This window comes from Oenanthe melanoleuca, chromosome 13 (genome assembly GCF_029582105.1).
Source record: "Oenanthe melanoleuca isolate GR-GAL-2019-014 chromosome 13, OMel1.0, whole genome shotgun sequence".
NCBI lineage: Eukaryota > Metazoa > Chordata > Aves > Passeriformes > Muscicapidae > Oenanthe > Oenanthe melanoleuca.
Window position 1 is genome coordinate 10,662,034 of NC_079347.1, and position 15,275 is coordinate 10,677,308.

The 15,275-nt window shown below is 42.8% G+C and overlaps 1 protein-coding gene across 4 annotated transcripts; it reads left to right on the top strand.

Annotated features, from left to right (window-relative positions):
* Positions 1-545: 545 nt before the first annotated feature.
* NME5 (NME/NM23 family member 5) lies at positions 546-8,967 on the top strand. Of its 4 annotated transcripts, none has more exons than XM_056502084.1 (7): positions 547-957; positions 1,989-2,031; positions 2,133-2,299; positions 4,039-4,244; positions 4,643-4,743; positions 5,764-5,882; positions 8,191-8,967. In XM_056502084.1, the coding sequence occupies exons 3-7, from the start codon at positions 2,171-2,173 to the stop codon at positions 8,260-8,262; spliced, it is 627 nt and encodes a 208-aa protein (XP_056358059.1). In that variant the 5' UTR covers positions 547-957; positions 1,989-2,031; positions 2,133-2,170; the 3' UTR covers positions 8,263-8,967. The 4 variants fall into 4 exon arrangements, with proteins under 4 accessions (XP_056358060.1, XP_056358059.1, XP_056358062.1 ...); XM_056502087.1 differs by having other exon boundaries at positions 857-957; positions 1,914-2,031; XM_056502085.1 differs by lacking the exon at positions 1,989-2,031 and having other exon boundaries at positions 546-957.
* Positions 8,968-15,275: the final 6,308 nt, after the last annotated feature.

Sequence of the window (15,275 nt, forward strand, 5' to 3'; positions counted from 1 at the left end):
AGGCAGCGCCGCTATCGGGGCCGCTCGCCGCGCACACCCGATAGCGCGGGGCCAGCTGGCCCGGCTCCAGCCCGGCTCCAGCCCGTAAACAAGGGCGGCAGGTGGCAGCGGGTCCTGTCTGGTGGACAGTGGCTACTGCACAGCCAATTCCCGCCAGCTGGCTGCCCCCAGAGAGCCGACGAAATAGGGGATGTGGAGGGAGTAAACGCACTGGCACCATGGGGGTAAAATGTGGGGAAAATCCCCAGAGAAAGCTGGGTTTAATGCCCAGCTCGTCATGCTTTAATGCTCAAAACGGTGAAGGTTTCCTGCTCGTTGCATCTTTTTGTCATAAACGTGAAGCGGCACCGGGTGGCCGCTGCAGTTCCTCGCAGTGCTGAGAGCCACCATTAGAGAGCCGCGTTCGGGTCAGCGCTCGGGCTGTGCCGGCAGCTCCCGCCCCGCCGCCGCTCGGGCGCGTCCGCAGGAAAGCTCCCCTCAAACCCTGACCGCGGGGAGCGGCTGCTGCCTTTCCCTTTCTTTCCTCTCCAATAAATCGCGCTACGTCGCTTCATGAGCGTTCGCTGTGAGCGCGTGGCTCCCTCAGCAGTTCTGAGCGTGAGGTGAAACCGACATAAAGCTTTTATTGTGAGGGAGGAACGAGATTTTCGAGATGAGCCCCGGAGATCACGCCACTCGATCCTTTCTTTACTCCCGCACCACACGCGGAGCCCGTCCCGGGGCAGCCGCGGTTCCCCGTTGTGTGCGCGGAGCCCGCGGCAGCTCCGGGCCGTGAGGCCCGCTCGGCCTCCGCCGCCATCACCGCGCCGCTCCCGGCCGCCATCTTCGGCCCGCCCCGCCGAGGCCCGCGGGCGCCATCTTGTGCCGGGGGCCGGCCCCGCCATTGCCCGGCAACGGCGGCGGGTCCGGCAGAGTCCCGCGGCCGGGATAGCAAAGCCCGGCGGGGCCCCAAGGCAGGTGCATTTGGGGGGTTACGAACGTACTTTGCAGCAGGGAGCAGGGTTTTGCAGCCAGGCAGGGGCTGCGTGTCTGTGTCTGGTCCAGGGCGGGTGGCGAGAGCCGTAGCTGGGAACCTGGGACACGGCGGGCAGTGGGCGAGGTGCCATTGTGTATAGTTCTTTGAGGCTCTCTCAGGATCCCCCGAGCATCCTGCGCTCGCAATTCGCTCTAAGAGGTTGAGAGAGCTGAGGGTGTTCCGCCAGAAGAAGAGAAGGTTCCATGGAGATCTTCGATCCCCTCCCAGTGCCTAAGGGGGGGCTACAAAAGAGCTGGAGAGGGACTTGGACAAGGACAGGGAGAGGCAGGAAAAGCGGGAATGGCTTTCCACTGACAGAGGATGGGTTAGATGTGATACTGGGAAACAGTTCTTGGTTGTGGGGCGGGGGGGTGAGGCCCTGGCACAGGTTGTCCAGTGAGGCTGTAGCTGCTGCAGCCCTGGCAGTGTTCAAGGCAGGTTGGATAAGGCTTGGCGCAACCCGGGACAGTGGGAGGTGTCCCTGCCCATAGCAGGGTGGAACTGCAGGGTCTTTAGGGTTGCTTCCCACCCAAGCGAATCTGTGATGAAAAGAAGGTTACAAATGGATACAGGTCTACAGGAAACCCCCTCACTGGTTCCACCGCTCACAACACAATTCTGTGCTCTCAGCTTGCCTGTGCAGCTGCTCAGTCAGAAAACGACTTTGTCTGGAGCCCATAAATGCAGGAATTAAATAACCATTGAGAAATTAACCTGAGGCTTACGGTGGACCAGCTCCAAGCCGTTAGTCCCACACTACAGTCCTCATACATGATGTATGAGGATACAGATTTGGGGTTTGAAGGAGCCCGTGGTGGATGGAGGGTGTGGGAGCACAGGGAGCCCACATCAGGGTGTGTGATAACGCCTTTCTTTCCTCATACATTGTCCAACTTAGTGAATAACAACATTAAATTTTGGCCTTATTTTCCACAAAATGTCACTGCACTGAAAATGGGAATGTGAACTACAGGGTGCTAACACGCACAGAGAACATCTCACGTGGGTTTTGTGAGGTGAGTGGGACCCTCTCTGTTCCTGGAGTACAAGGTGAGTGTCACTGCAGGTGACTGTGCAATATACAAATTCCAAATGTCGTGTACTGGTGTCATTGCAGTACGAAAGGGGCCAGTGAATTCTAATTTAGAAGCCAGGATGGAGGTCTTAATGCCTGAACCTCAGATTTATGTGGAAAGAACTCTGGCTATCATCAAACCAGATGTTATTGATAAAGAAGAAGAAATAGAGGATCACATTGTCCAATCAGGATTCCACATCATTCAGGTAATGGGCTGTGCTCCAGAGAAAATAGCTGTAGTTTATAAGTCAGGAAAATATTTAACTTCTAGCAATCAAGCCAGTAATTAAAAGCTTATGTGTCCAAAAATCGATTAATGTTCTTCAAACATTTCTGCCAGATTCTGTAAGGAGGTGCTTCTTGGTGCATGGGATGGAACAGAACAAACCAACTATTTTGCTGACCAGAGGAAAACACAGACTTTGTTAATAAATTCAGATTTAGCAAGCCTAGGGAGCAGATGTATGAAATTTCCAAGGCAACTCTTTGGAGAGTGCATCATTCAGATATCGCAAGATTTTGTGCGGTGTGCAAGTGGATATTAGAGAATTACTTGAATTTGATAGCTGGCCATTTGCAGCCTAACAAATTTTTTGTTTCCATGGTTTTTACAGTAAATAGGCTTTATGAATATTGAAATGAGCTTATGAATATTTAAATGTGCCTGGCCGGGCGGCCGCTGGGGGGCGCTGCGCCCTCGCGCCTGTGGGCGGCAGGGCCCCTGCCCCTCCTCCCCGAACTGTCTTGGTTTGTTTTGTTTTGTTCACTTCCTCCCTAGCCTTTCTGGTAGTTTTATTTATTTGTTACTTGTATTTCTTTATTTATGGATCTCTTGGAGCTACTCCAGAAGAGGCCATGAAGATGCTCCAAGGGCTGGAGCCCCTCTGCTCTGACGCCAGGCTGTGAGCGCTGGGGTTGTTCGTCCCCAGAGGAAAAGGCACCAGGGAGACCTGAGAGCCCTTCTGGTGCCTGAAGGGGCTCCAGAGAGCTGGAGAGGGACTTTGGACAAGGGCATGGAGTGGCCGGACAAAGGAGAATGGCTTCCTGCTACCAGAAGGCAGGGTTAGGTGGGGTACTGGGAAAAAATTCTTCACCATGAGGATGGTGAGGCCCTGGCACAGGATGCCCAGAGAAGCTGTGGCTGCCCCATCCCTGGAAGTGTTCAAGGCCAGGTTTGGGGTTTGAGCAACCTTGTCTTGTGGAAGGTGTCCCAGTCCATGGTAGGAGGTTTGAAACAAGATGAGTTTTAAGACAGCTTTCAACTCAAGCCATTCCATGTTTCTGTTGTTTCAATACATATTGGAAGATGAGACAAATAGATTATTTATTTATTTAATTGCAATGTCTTAGTAGAGTCTTCTGATGTCTGCAGTGAATTTTGACACCAAAGTTACTAGGACTGAGTATATGGGACTCTTGTGTTGTGTAAGTTTGAGCTCGAAGAATGCACTTTAAAATTTTTTATTTACCTCCCAATGTTGTTCTGATTCTGGCCACCTGCTGGCTAGGCAGCTATTGGGAGAGTCACAAAGCACTGAATGAAAAATAGAACAATTGTGTAATTAACACTGCGGGCTGGAGAGAAACTTGTTTAAAAGTAGAACATTATGCTGTAGCAACTGAGTAATAAAATCCTACCATTCTGATGCTCTTCACTTTTTATGTACAGTGCCCTGTTATCTGGCAGTTAGAAAATGCTGTAGTTTGCCTGGGCTATAATCACATCTTACTCAAACGGGCTGTTTCCTTAATTAACTTGGAAAACTTTCTCTCTTACTCCGTATCTCAAAGAGGATCGTATCTGGGTGAATCAGACAAGTTTCAGAAATCACTCTGTGTTCTGCAGACTGTAGGAGAGGACTCTATTCTGCCTTTTAAAGCTCTAAGCTGTTTCAATGTACCAAGCAATTTTTTTTTTTTTTTTTTTGTCTTTTATGCTCTATAGAAACGGAAGCTCCAGTTAAGCCCAGAGCAATGTAGCAACTTCTACGCAGAACAATTTGGAAAAGTGTTTTTTCCTAATTTAACAGCCTATATGAGTTCTGGTCCTATAGTTGCTATGGTTCTTGCTAGAAATTGTGCAGTCTCATACTGGAAGGAATTGCTTGGACCATCCAACAGCCTAAGAGCTAGGATAACTCACCCTCACAGGTAACTCATTGACTGGCCTTGGGCAAGTCAGTAGGATGTTGTCATTCTTTTGATTGAGACTAGAATTCCTCCTCCTCCTTCTTTTTTTTTTTCTTTTCTTTCTCTTTATTTATTTATTTGTTTGTTTGCTGGTTTGTACAATACATGGGTTTGTTATCTCTTTAATTTTGTGCAACAGCTTTTCACCATTGTTTTTTGTATGCAAAGTTCACCTATTTTATGGGGAATGTAGAGTGTATGAACATTAAGTTTCAGGTAGCTACTTCTTAAGTTTAAAACAAAATCAAGCCAATGTCTTGTTAAGTAGTCCATATCTATTGCTTTTCTGTGCTCTCAGGCTGCAGAGACTGGGAAGGGATTTGCAGTTGCCCTCTAAGTAGTTTTTCCCTTGTTTTTAGCTTGAGAGCACTGTATGGGACTGATGAGCTGAGGAATGGGCTCCACGGCAGTCTCAGCATCTCCTCAGCAGAGAAGGAAATTCGATTCATATTTCCAGAAGGTAAAATGGTGCAGTTGGTTCATTGCTGGTCCTGGGGAGAATGGAGTTCTTCCCTGTCCTGCCCTGACTCCAGATACAATTAATTTAGGAGAGGCTGGGTTTGTTTGCTTTACAGGGTTGTGGGTCTCTTTATGTATAAGGTGATATTTCCTGCTATGAAAGGCTTATCAAAAATGTATGTGAAGAGCCAGTGTAGTTACAGAGATTGCTTCCACTTTTCAAACTCTGCTCTGGGAACTGGAGCTGTCCAAGCTGGTAAATGAGAAGAAATAGGAAGCTATTAAACTCCAGCAAGTGTTTCTGGCACTGTCAACCCTGGGGAGTCCTGTTGACTTGAGAAGACTGACTCTTTTCTTGGATTCAGGTTAAGTAATTACTGTTCAAAAGTAGCTGGATGTTCGTATGATAGTGCAATTCCAAACTTAAATGCCAGAGAAAAGGGCCTTAGAACCTGGAAAGGCTGCAAGAGGATCTCTGGTTTGTAATGTAACAGAGTTTGCTATTTGACAGAAAGATGCATGTGAAACATCTAGAAAAAGCTGTCTGCTGATACTTTTTGTCAGCTGTATCAGTGAGTTAATAAAAGATGTTGCAGTTCCTTGCAAACTTTACCCATTGTGTTAACTCTGTCTCTTTCACTCACCCTGACAAACAGAGCAAGACTAAAAATGAGATTTTTAGGGTCTTCAGGAACCAGCTTCACACTGGAAGAAGAAAGTGCTAAACATGGGATATACTGTTTCTTTTCTGCTCCAAATGCCTCTTCAAGGATTAAGGTTTTCCCCACATAAACTGTTTTCCTCCCTTTTCATAATAGACTATAATTAGTAAAATTATCTCAGGGACATCCTAAAGAAGTTTAGGAAGTTTCTTTGCAGTTTGTTGTGGGAGAAGCTATAAAACCCATGATGCATTATTAACTTACTAAAAGAGCAGCTCACATACAAACAACCTTTGAAAGAGTGCAGAGTTTAATCACTCTGGAGGCTGCTTTGTAACACCTGTGGTTCCTCCTTGCAGCAATCTTGGAGCCAGTTCCCACTGGACAAAGAGCTCGGGATTACCTGAACCTGTATGTGAAGCCCACGCTGCTGGCGGGGCTCACGGCCCTGTGCAAAGAGAAGCCAGCAGACCCCATGGTACGTGCAGTGTCCTGGCTGCTGCCAGCTCTGGGATGCAGTAATGTCCGTGTTTGTAGGAGACCTGCTCTGTTGGTGGAGAGCTGCTGTTTTAGCTGTCAGCTAATGAGCTAACAAATAACATTTGGTTTCAAGAGCTGATTTATCACAAGAGTGTGTTTTAAGTTCCTAAACAAATTCAGTTTTCTTACATCTGGAAAAACATTGTAAATGTATCTTTGTGTTCTTAAAGTTCCAGTCATTCACACCAGTACTTATTTAAGTAAGCAGATAATTCATCTGTCTGACAAAACTTGCTGGCAGTTTTGGTGGATTTTACATCATTATCACGTTTATAATCAACACTGCATTTTTCTAAAGGATACTTTTCAGGGGAAAAAAAAGCCTTAAAATCACTTGGGGTGTTTCTATGAACTGTGTGATATACATGAGGCCACATTTATTGTGCTTTGATTGTTCTAGTTTCATAACCTGTTTACTTTAGCTATATGTCTGGCACTGTTACCATAGAAATCTAGAAAACAGAGATGAAGTCCATTCCTTTGCCCAAAGGCCAAACCTATTGTATCTATTCCTAACAAATGTGTGTCTGGTCTGTGGTTTAGCACTCCAAATGATGGAGAATCTACAATCTCCCCAGGCAATCTGTTTCATTGCTTAATTATACTTGTTAAAAGCTTTCACTGAAAGATAGCCTAAATCTCCTGGCTCCAATTTTAAGCCCATTACCTTTTTTTCCTCTTTTACTATCCCCAGAAGATGTTGGATACAATGTAATATCTTTTTCTTTTTTTTTTTTTTTTTGCAACCTATTGTGTATTTGAAGAGTATTCCCACTTTCTCTGCCTTCAGTCTTCTCTTTACTATATTAAATACTGATTTTTTTTTTTTTTTGTTGCAAGTCTCATATTTCTAACTCATTGTTTTGGCTTCTGGTTAATCTGCATTCTTAGCACAATTTTCTAGTAAATTCTGAGGTATCTAACAGTAACTTCATCAAGACAATGCTTTCCTTCCTTGCTTTTAAGAAAGCTGTATGAAGCAATGTCAGTAGCTTTGCTAAAAACATTATATTTGCACCTTCTTTGTTGTCCATAATGCCTGTGACCTTGTAACAGAAGGAAAATAATGTTGATTTGATACTGTTTCAGAAGTAGATACTGTATATTGCTTTTCAGTTTGTTATCTGCTAGGTGGATCACAGGGAGACTGTTGGAATGTTTTGGTTTTTTCCAGTATCCTTTCCTTTCCTTTTGGAGATGGCATCGAAAAGTGTCTATGTGCTCAGAATTACTTGCAGTCAGCACAGAGGTTGTGTCAGCCAGTTCTTTAAGTAATATAGGATAAATTTATTTGGTTAAATGATTTGAGTATTTCTTTTTTCCCTACGTAGTTTTGCTAAGGGATTTTGTGTTTTGGGATATTTTGTTTGTTTGTTTTCCATTTCTGTCGTGGGCTCTTACTACTGTGCTGTTGTTGCTTTACCTGTCCTAGTGCTCTGCTTTGGTCTCCCTTTGCAAACTACCCTTTTTATACATGGTAGTAAAAGCAGAGTGTTGCTTACCTTCCCTGTCTGCTGTTCTGTCAGCTCTTCACAGTGTGGTATGAAGTTTGTTGTTCTCAGCATTCCAGAAACCAGTCGTCAATAGCCTTGTGAAGTAAATAAAGATGTGTTAAAAACTTTGCTTTACAAGTGGAGAAATCGAGGCAAAAGGTAATTTGCCTAAGGCCAGGCCCAGACTGGCAGATGGAATTAGGACTCAAGGCATTCCTGCCTCCCACATCCTCATTTAAGTTCAACGTGCTGGAAAACTTACAAGATGAATTTCACAAAGTAACCATGTTTTGGTTTTAAGTACTGTAATGCGATTTCAGTGCAGAAGGCTGGCACTTTTAATGCATGATTACTGGATAAAGTATCTCTAGGTGTTGCCAGCAGTAATATTTCATTAAGCAGTTTCATGCATATTGTATAGCCACATTCTAAAACAGAGCTGGCTGAATTATTTGAAGTATGGCTCAAATGGTCTTATACTTTAAGAAAGATAAACGCTGCCAGGACAAGTTTTCTTCTAAAGGCCATTGTGCATTGTTCAAAGTGATATAAGCTGTGAAGATTTAAAAGAATATTTTTAAAAAACAGGTCATCTGCATGTCCATTTCTTTCTGAAAGGTCCTAATTTTTCAGCACAGTAGAAGAGTATCTGTAGCAGAGGTTTCAAATAATGCTTTTAAATAATCTCCTATGCACTTAATGAAAAGTAACAGAAAGCTGAAAACATTTGGGTTTTGGGATTTTTGTCCACAGATTTGGCTTGCTGACTGGCTGATTGAACACAATCCTAACAAACCTAAACTACAGTATCATGTCTCTCAGTAAGAGCATCGGCGGTGAGAGCTTGGTGGAAACCATCTCACACATTCCCAGTTACAGCTGTGTATTGTCATTGCCATGTGTCATTTGACTGTATCACCAATGCTACCTGAAGTAAATGCATTTGTCATACTTGTGTTCTCATGGGATAAATAACCTTAAACTTAACCAGGATGCAGTGGTTCTAGGACATTCTCTACTAAGTCAATGTAAAATTACACAATAAATTTATGTCGTTGGGTAATTTGAAACAGACAATGTTCTCAGTGGGTGTGACTTACTGCTACTGTCCACATTTTACTTGGTTTGTTTTGGGAGAACAAAATCATTTACAGCAGTGTGGATTCCCAAATGATATCCACCTGGCCTATGCTTTGGTTGTGTTTCAGCAATTTTTAGCATAAATTCAGTTATGAAGGGAGGTACTTGGATATAATGTAGAAAGTAATTACTGGAGGCATATTTGGAACTTTGGAATTTTAATTACTGATTACATCACCCAGCTAAGGTTGTTTTTGAAGATTATTCACTTAAGTCTGATGTATTTTGTCAGAACGTAATTTGAAGGACTTATTTGAAGGTACATTCAATGCACCTTTTCCATCTTGGTGGCAAAAGGCTCAGTGACTATAAATAACAAGAAGATGTATTTTAGTCAAGGACTAAGGTTGCCTTCCAACATTTGTTTGCAATAAAGGTGTTTAATTTGAACAGCTTAATTTAAGAGTGTTTTCTGTGTTCTCCTGCTCCTAAAGGGATGCAAATTTGTGTCATTTTCCTCAAACTTTCATGTGTTCTGCTGAAGAATTTCACAAGTGTGCTCTTCCACAGGCAATGGGTTAATCCCACGCTATTGCCTTTAATGAAGTAACTAAACTGTTCTTTGGGAATGTGAGCCTTTTTCATTTTCTTCAAAGAGTTTTACTTATGCTTTAACTTCAAGCTTTGTATCTTATGGTTTGACTGGCTATAATGAAGAAAACAGTGTAATTTTCATAACTCTGAATAAGAGGATGCTTGACTAATACTAAACAAACAAGCAATTTCATAATTTGTTTCATGAAAAAACTTGCTTCCACAATTGGAGTAATTACGAGAAACATAAGTCATTTGTCTGTAACATCAAACTTTAAGTGAATTGTTTATCCTCTCAGTGGAACAAACCACTATTGCCAGCCTAGATAATAAACAGAAACTGGTCCCTACGGTACCAAGACCTAAAATTCTTATGTCTGCTAAGATAAGGAAAAAAAGAAAGCACAAACCCTCAAATAATGAAGAATAAAAGTTTGAGAATGTTAGAAATACAGTAAACAGGTCTGTTTACAGCCAGTTTATTTTGTCTGTAATTACTGTACCCATATGTGTCTGATTGCTCCAATTACAGGACAGTTGTTCTTTGTGGTGTCCTGTCAGCCAGATAAAAAAAATCTGTTTTCTGCAGATGCCAGAGACTAAAATCGGGTGGATTCACAAGGCATTCCCCTGTATTTTGTTAGTTACTATGATATTTGCCTGCTTTTTTTTATATGCTGCTGTTTGACAATAAATACATCCTTTATGTTGCTGCTGGAATTTTCAGTTTTGCTTTTGTGCCAGAGCTGTGTTTTTTTTGGATGAGAGTGGGTGGGTCCTTAGCTGGGGGGTGGAGAAAGGACAAAGGCTGCTGATGTTGCAAATGTCACCTTTATTATCCAGACAATATAAACTCTCAGTCATTCAGGTGTGCATCTATCATGGAATTACTCTCTAATGTTAGAGTTAACACCGTCAATTGAGACTGGTGTTTGCTTCCATTTTCCTAAGAAAAAGGTGGAAATAGAGAAATCACTTTCATCCCATGGGTGCCGTCCTGATTCACTCTATTCCTACACAAAGGACAAGTAGTGATCCAGCAGATGTTACAGCTGAGATCCTAAGGAACCTGCATTAAGGAGGATATGGGCAGAGGGACTGTCCCAGGAATGTGAAGTGGCTCAGCAGCCTGGTCCCATGCAGGGGAGCTGTAACACCACTGGAGAGAGGCTGTTGGGGCATGTGCTGCTACATTTCTTGCAGTCTTTAGGTTTTTTATTTAGCCCAGAATAGTACAGGCTTGGACAGGATTATAAATCTGTAGAACAGAAAATGTAGCTTTGGGAAAAAAACCCCGTTTAGCTGAAACGTGTCTTTCCATTTGATGCCAGCAAGGTGAGATACTCTCTCTGGGAACAAGTAACTTGTCCTCTCCCTCTATCAAGTCCAAATAATTACCTTGCCTATTGAGTTTTATTGGACATTTTTAACTTTGAGGGAGTTCATTTTAGTTTTACTGCCTGAGTGCTGGAATAGAGCTATGTCCATAAAATGAACACTTTAGTCTGTTTCCCATATTTTTGGTTTTTTCAACAGAGTTCCTCCTGGAACTTTGCTTATCAGATGCTTGCTATCACCTGCACTGGAAGTTGTTCTTGGAACTATATAGATTGAGCTACTCTTGAAGTATGTGATTGCTCAGCCTTCCTGTCTCTTCAGGAGCAGTTAAACTGCCAGGAAACTTGGACATACTTTAAAGATGGCAGAAGCCTCAGCCAAAGCTTCCTATTGCCTTCATCTGTCAGAACATTCCAGTGTGCTGAGCTTCAGAAATGAGTAACTGGTCAGAGCTTGGGACTGTCATTCAGGAGATTTAAGATTGTTTCATGGAGGTTTGCAAACCCCTGCTTTTCTCATGTAGGAAAAGGAGATTTGTGTTCCTTCCTTTAAGCTATTAATCTTGACCATCCTTTAAACAGCAGTTGAGGGTCAGTGTTCATTCAGTCAGTCAGAGTAGTCAGATCAAGATAATTTGTATTGTTCTGCACAGTAAATGTTGGCTATTTCTGGTGATAACCTACAACATCTTGTCCTCTGAAAATGTTGTGGTTCTTCAATTTCTTTTAAAAGAACAAAATCAGAAGATAAATAATTTCTATTTTGTTGGAAAGACTTTTTGCACGTCATAAAAAGATCATCATAAAAATATAACTTGCAATTGATTTTGCAGTGCTATTCCCTTTAGTAGATTTGTCCTTGGACTAGAAATAGGATTTCAGTCCTCTCTGCTCGTTACCTGCTGCTTTGTTTTCCTCAAGCAGACTTGGCACAAACCAGCATGGCAGTGTCACCAGCACAGTGTCATCATAGCAAATAGGTGCTTCCTGGTTCTGCTGTTAGTGAAACAGGAAAACCTGCTGCTTTAGGGTGGTCAATCGAGCAGCTGCCTGCACCTAGAAACCTCCCTGGTGTGGATGAGCTCCTCTGGGTGTGGAGTGTGTCAGCAGCGTGACTGATGTGTGGAGTCTCCTTGGGGGGATGCCTGTCAAATCATTGTCATGCTGCCTCCTGCCAAGTGATCATGGGGACACTGCCAAAGCTCAGGGGAGAGCTTTTTGTTGGTCTTCTGAGCCAGAAATGCGGTATTGTTGTGAGAGGGAGCAGTTGGTGGGAGAAGAAGGCAGTTTGCAGACAAGTGGGTGAATGATACTCTAATAATGGTAACACTGAAGGATTGAGAATTCTCTTCACTGCTGGAGAGTGTTTTAGGGCTGAGGGAGGTGACGCTTTTGCACTAAGATCTTTATGCAGTGCCTTGCTGGGTGTGCTTATGTTTGTCTAGTGTGGTATCAAGTTTTGACCCTTGAGAACCCCTGACTGGCTCATCTTGCTTAGCTGTGGGACTATTCTGAAGCGTGATTATTAAAAAAATAAAACCAAAACACAGCTCTGGTACAGCATCTGCAACTTTCTACCATCATATCTAATTTATTGAAAAGCCTTTTCACCTGGGATGTGAGTCAACCTGGACGATCCTGTTTGGCCTGAGAGAAGAGGCAGTTGGGTGCAGTCTGTCAGCTGCAGACTGCCTGAGCAAGTAATCACGTGTGAACTCACCCTAAGTTCCAGGGAATTTTTATGTGCAAGAACCTAATTTGGCTCTGAATACTCTTGGCTTTAGTAAACTACTCTACAAACCACCCATGCTTCTTCATCATCTCTTTGTAATCAATGCTTAACCTCTAATTTCCTTGCTAGGGGACAGTTGTGTTTTTGTCATGCTTCCAGAATCTGCACAGATTGTCAGGTTAGGAAATTCTGCTTTTCCAAAAGCAGCATCTTATTGCTATGCCGGCTGGTGGTTCTTATCTCTCTTAGGTGTTGTAAAATGTTTTCTTACTGGGTGGCATTCCTGGTGCCGTGTGAATGAGGCAGTGTTTTGTCCATGTTTAGTTTTGTGTCAGGCCTCCTCTCTGTGTGAGAAAATTCCCAGGGGTGTTTGACAGACGCGTGCGGACAAATCTCCTGCACGCCCCATAAAGCACTTTACCGTGGGCCACTATAAAGCAGTCATTACAGAGCAGTGTTTAAACTTCTGAGATTAACACAGTCTCTCAATTGCACTTACTTATTTTTATAATGTGTAATTTAGCAACTGAACTGTGAAAAGTTATGGCATAGCAAGGTCTCCTTAAAAACAGTGGTTCCAACTGTGCTTTTAGGTTCCTTCGTTGTAAATCCGGAGCAATTCCATTCTGTTAGTTAAAAGAAAGAAGGAAAATGGGATTGTTTCTGGGAGCTGCTCAGATGGTGTATGTGCATCTGAAATGTACTGTCAGGTGTTGGCATGGCACATTTTCCACATTTATGGAAAGCAAAGAGCTTGTGCCTGTTTTTCAGGAGCCAGACTTAGACAATGCTGTTCCCTGCATGCAGAACACTTTGGCAGTTGCCATTTTGCTCAGGGAGTTGTGTAGTGGTATTTTTGTGTGGATGAAGAAAGTTTGATCAGCCTCTGTTTGAAAACCAGATGCTTTTTCTGTGGCCACCACACATCTAGATAGTCATGAGATCCTTCCCTGCTATACCACTTCCAACTGAACTATCCCATGAGGCTATTTCAGAATGCTTGATTTCTTCCCAGGCTCTTCCATGTAAATAAACTGAATTGACCAGCAAAGTTTTGACCGTGACTGTCTTTGTTTTGCAAAGTTCTCTTGTAAACAGGCTCTGTGGGGTTTCCCCAAATAGCCCCATCAATGCAACTGAATGGGAGCAACAAAGGCATAGGAAATGAAATGTCCGTTTCTTTTCTTATTCATGTAAATGGTAGTATATCATACTGTTTATTAGCTTCATGTAGTCAGGATCTGTGATGGTTCTTAAGGCTTTTATTGTTTTTTTTTTCCTTTAATGAGCTGCAATAAAACATTGCCTTACCTGAGTGCTGACTCAGTGCTGAGGCATTCTCCAAACCTAGCATTATTATTGATATTAATTAGTCATTACCCAGGGCAAAGGCTGTCATCACAGCACAAAGCAGCCATGATATATCTTTACCAGTTGTTCTGTCTCTCTGCAAAATGTTCCTTTTTAAGACTATGTGGGATTCCTAGAATGAACAATTTCAATTCATCCATAAGCATGGTTTCAGTAATGATACCTGGTTTCTTTATATCTCTCCTCAGTGGATAGGCAATGATGTACAAAGGAATTGGCAGTACACAGGTGTTACAAGTGTTAAGGTAAGGAATGGAGACAAGAAAAGACTCCTTGAGTCCTCCCTTGGAGCAGCAGGAGGATCTGGAATCACAGAATCATGGAAAATAGGGGCAAATGCACGAGCAGATGGTTACTGCACATGCTCTGTGAAAAGTGCCTACTTGGAGGTAGGAATGGGGAGTTTAACAAGGTGTTCTCAAGGTCTGCCAGTGGTCTGGTGCTTGGATCACTTGGCATCTTACATGTTGAATCATTTACTTGGACAGTTTTCTACCTGAATATGTGTAGGGGGTTTGTAGTATCAGGATTTAATGAAGGTAGCTGCTATCACTGTAGTAATGCTGTTGCAAGTCTGTTAATCACTTCTGGACTTCATAAAGCAGTGATCAAAAATTAGTGCTTAATTTTCTTTCATTTCTGGAAGTGGAAACCAGCAGAGCTCTGAAGTTGTGTATGGAATTAGCAGGTTTGAGCACAACTCCTAGGTGGGAGTAATTCCTCTCCAGGGTACAGTATGTCTGTGGCTGGGAGGATCTGTGCTCCTCTGTCCCAGCAGCACCTCCAACTGTTTTCTGTTCTGTATTGTTGTCTACAGCCATCAAAGGTGATGATCCAAGGGGAAATTTTAGAGCTGTGAAACAGAACAGGTAGAGAGGACGTGTGATCTTCTGCTCTGTCTTCTTCTGTTCCAACAACACAGAAATGCAATTTTTCCCTATCCCTAAACCAGGACATCCACCTTTCAGATACTCTGACTGAGCTCCTCTCAGCTCAGCCATGATCACAGCTGTGTGCAGGAGGACTGGCCTGGGCACAGAGAGCAAAGGCTGACAGACAAAATTTGTAGCTGTTTTTATTCTGCTCCAGCTGTTGGGTTTCTTTCTAGGTACAAACAGTTGATGTGACTTTCATCAGCTGACATGAGGGAAAAGGTGTAAGGTAAAGTATATTTTGAAGTTGAACTATTTTATGTGTGCTTTTAGAGATTTGCTGCAGAAGATATTTGGCCGTGTCCTTGGGTACTGTAATCTGGTATAATTCTACTGAGGTGAATTCTGACAGATTATATTAATTTGGGTATGACCTGAGATTGTAACATCCTGACAGTATAAACTGGCACCTTCTGATTTTCATTCCCCTGTACTGACAAGAAATTGGATCTTTATTTATCTATCTATCCAGTTCCAATGAAAATTAATAGTTTCATTGTTACCTAGTGTTAATTTACAATTCTGTCGCAGGTTTTCTTTTAAGTTTGAGAAAGTTTAAATACAGAATAATTTTCACCATTTGTATGTGCCAAGCCACAGATGTGAAATAGCTGTATCTGGTGCCAGAGGAGGTTTCCAAAAATAAAGTATGTATTGTATGTGCCCACATGCATAATATCAAACTGTTTGTACTCATGGAGGTGTAGTATTTCCACACCAGTCCAAAGGTGACTGATGAGAATTTGCTTATTTTTTATAGAAAAAAAATTTGTCTTTTTATAGAAAAAAGTT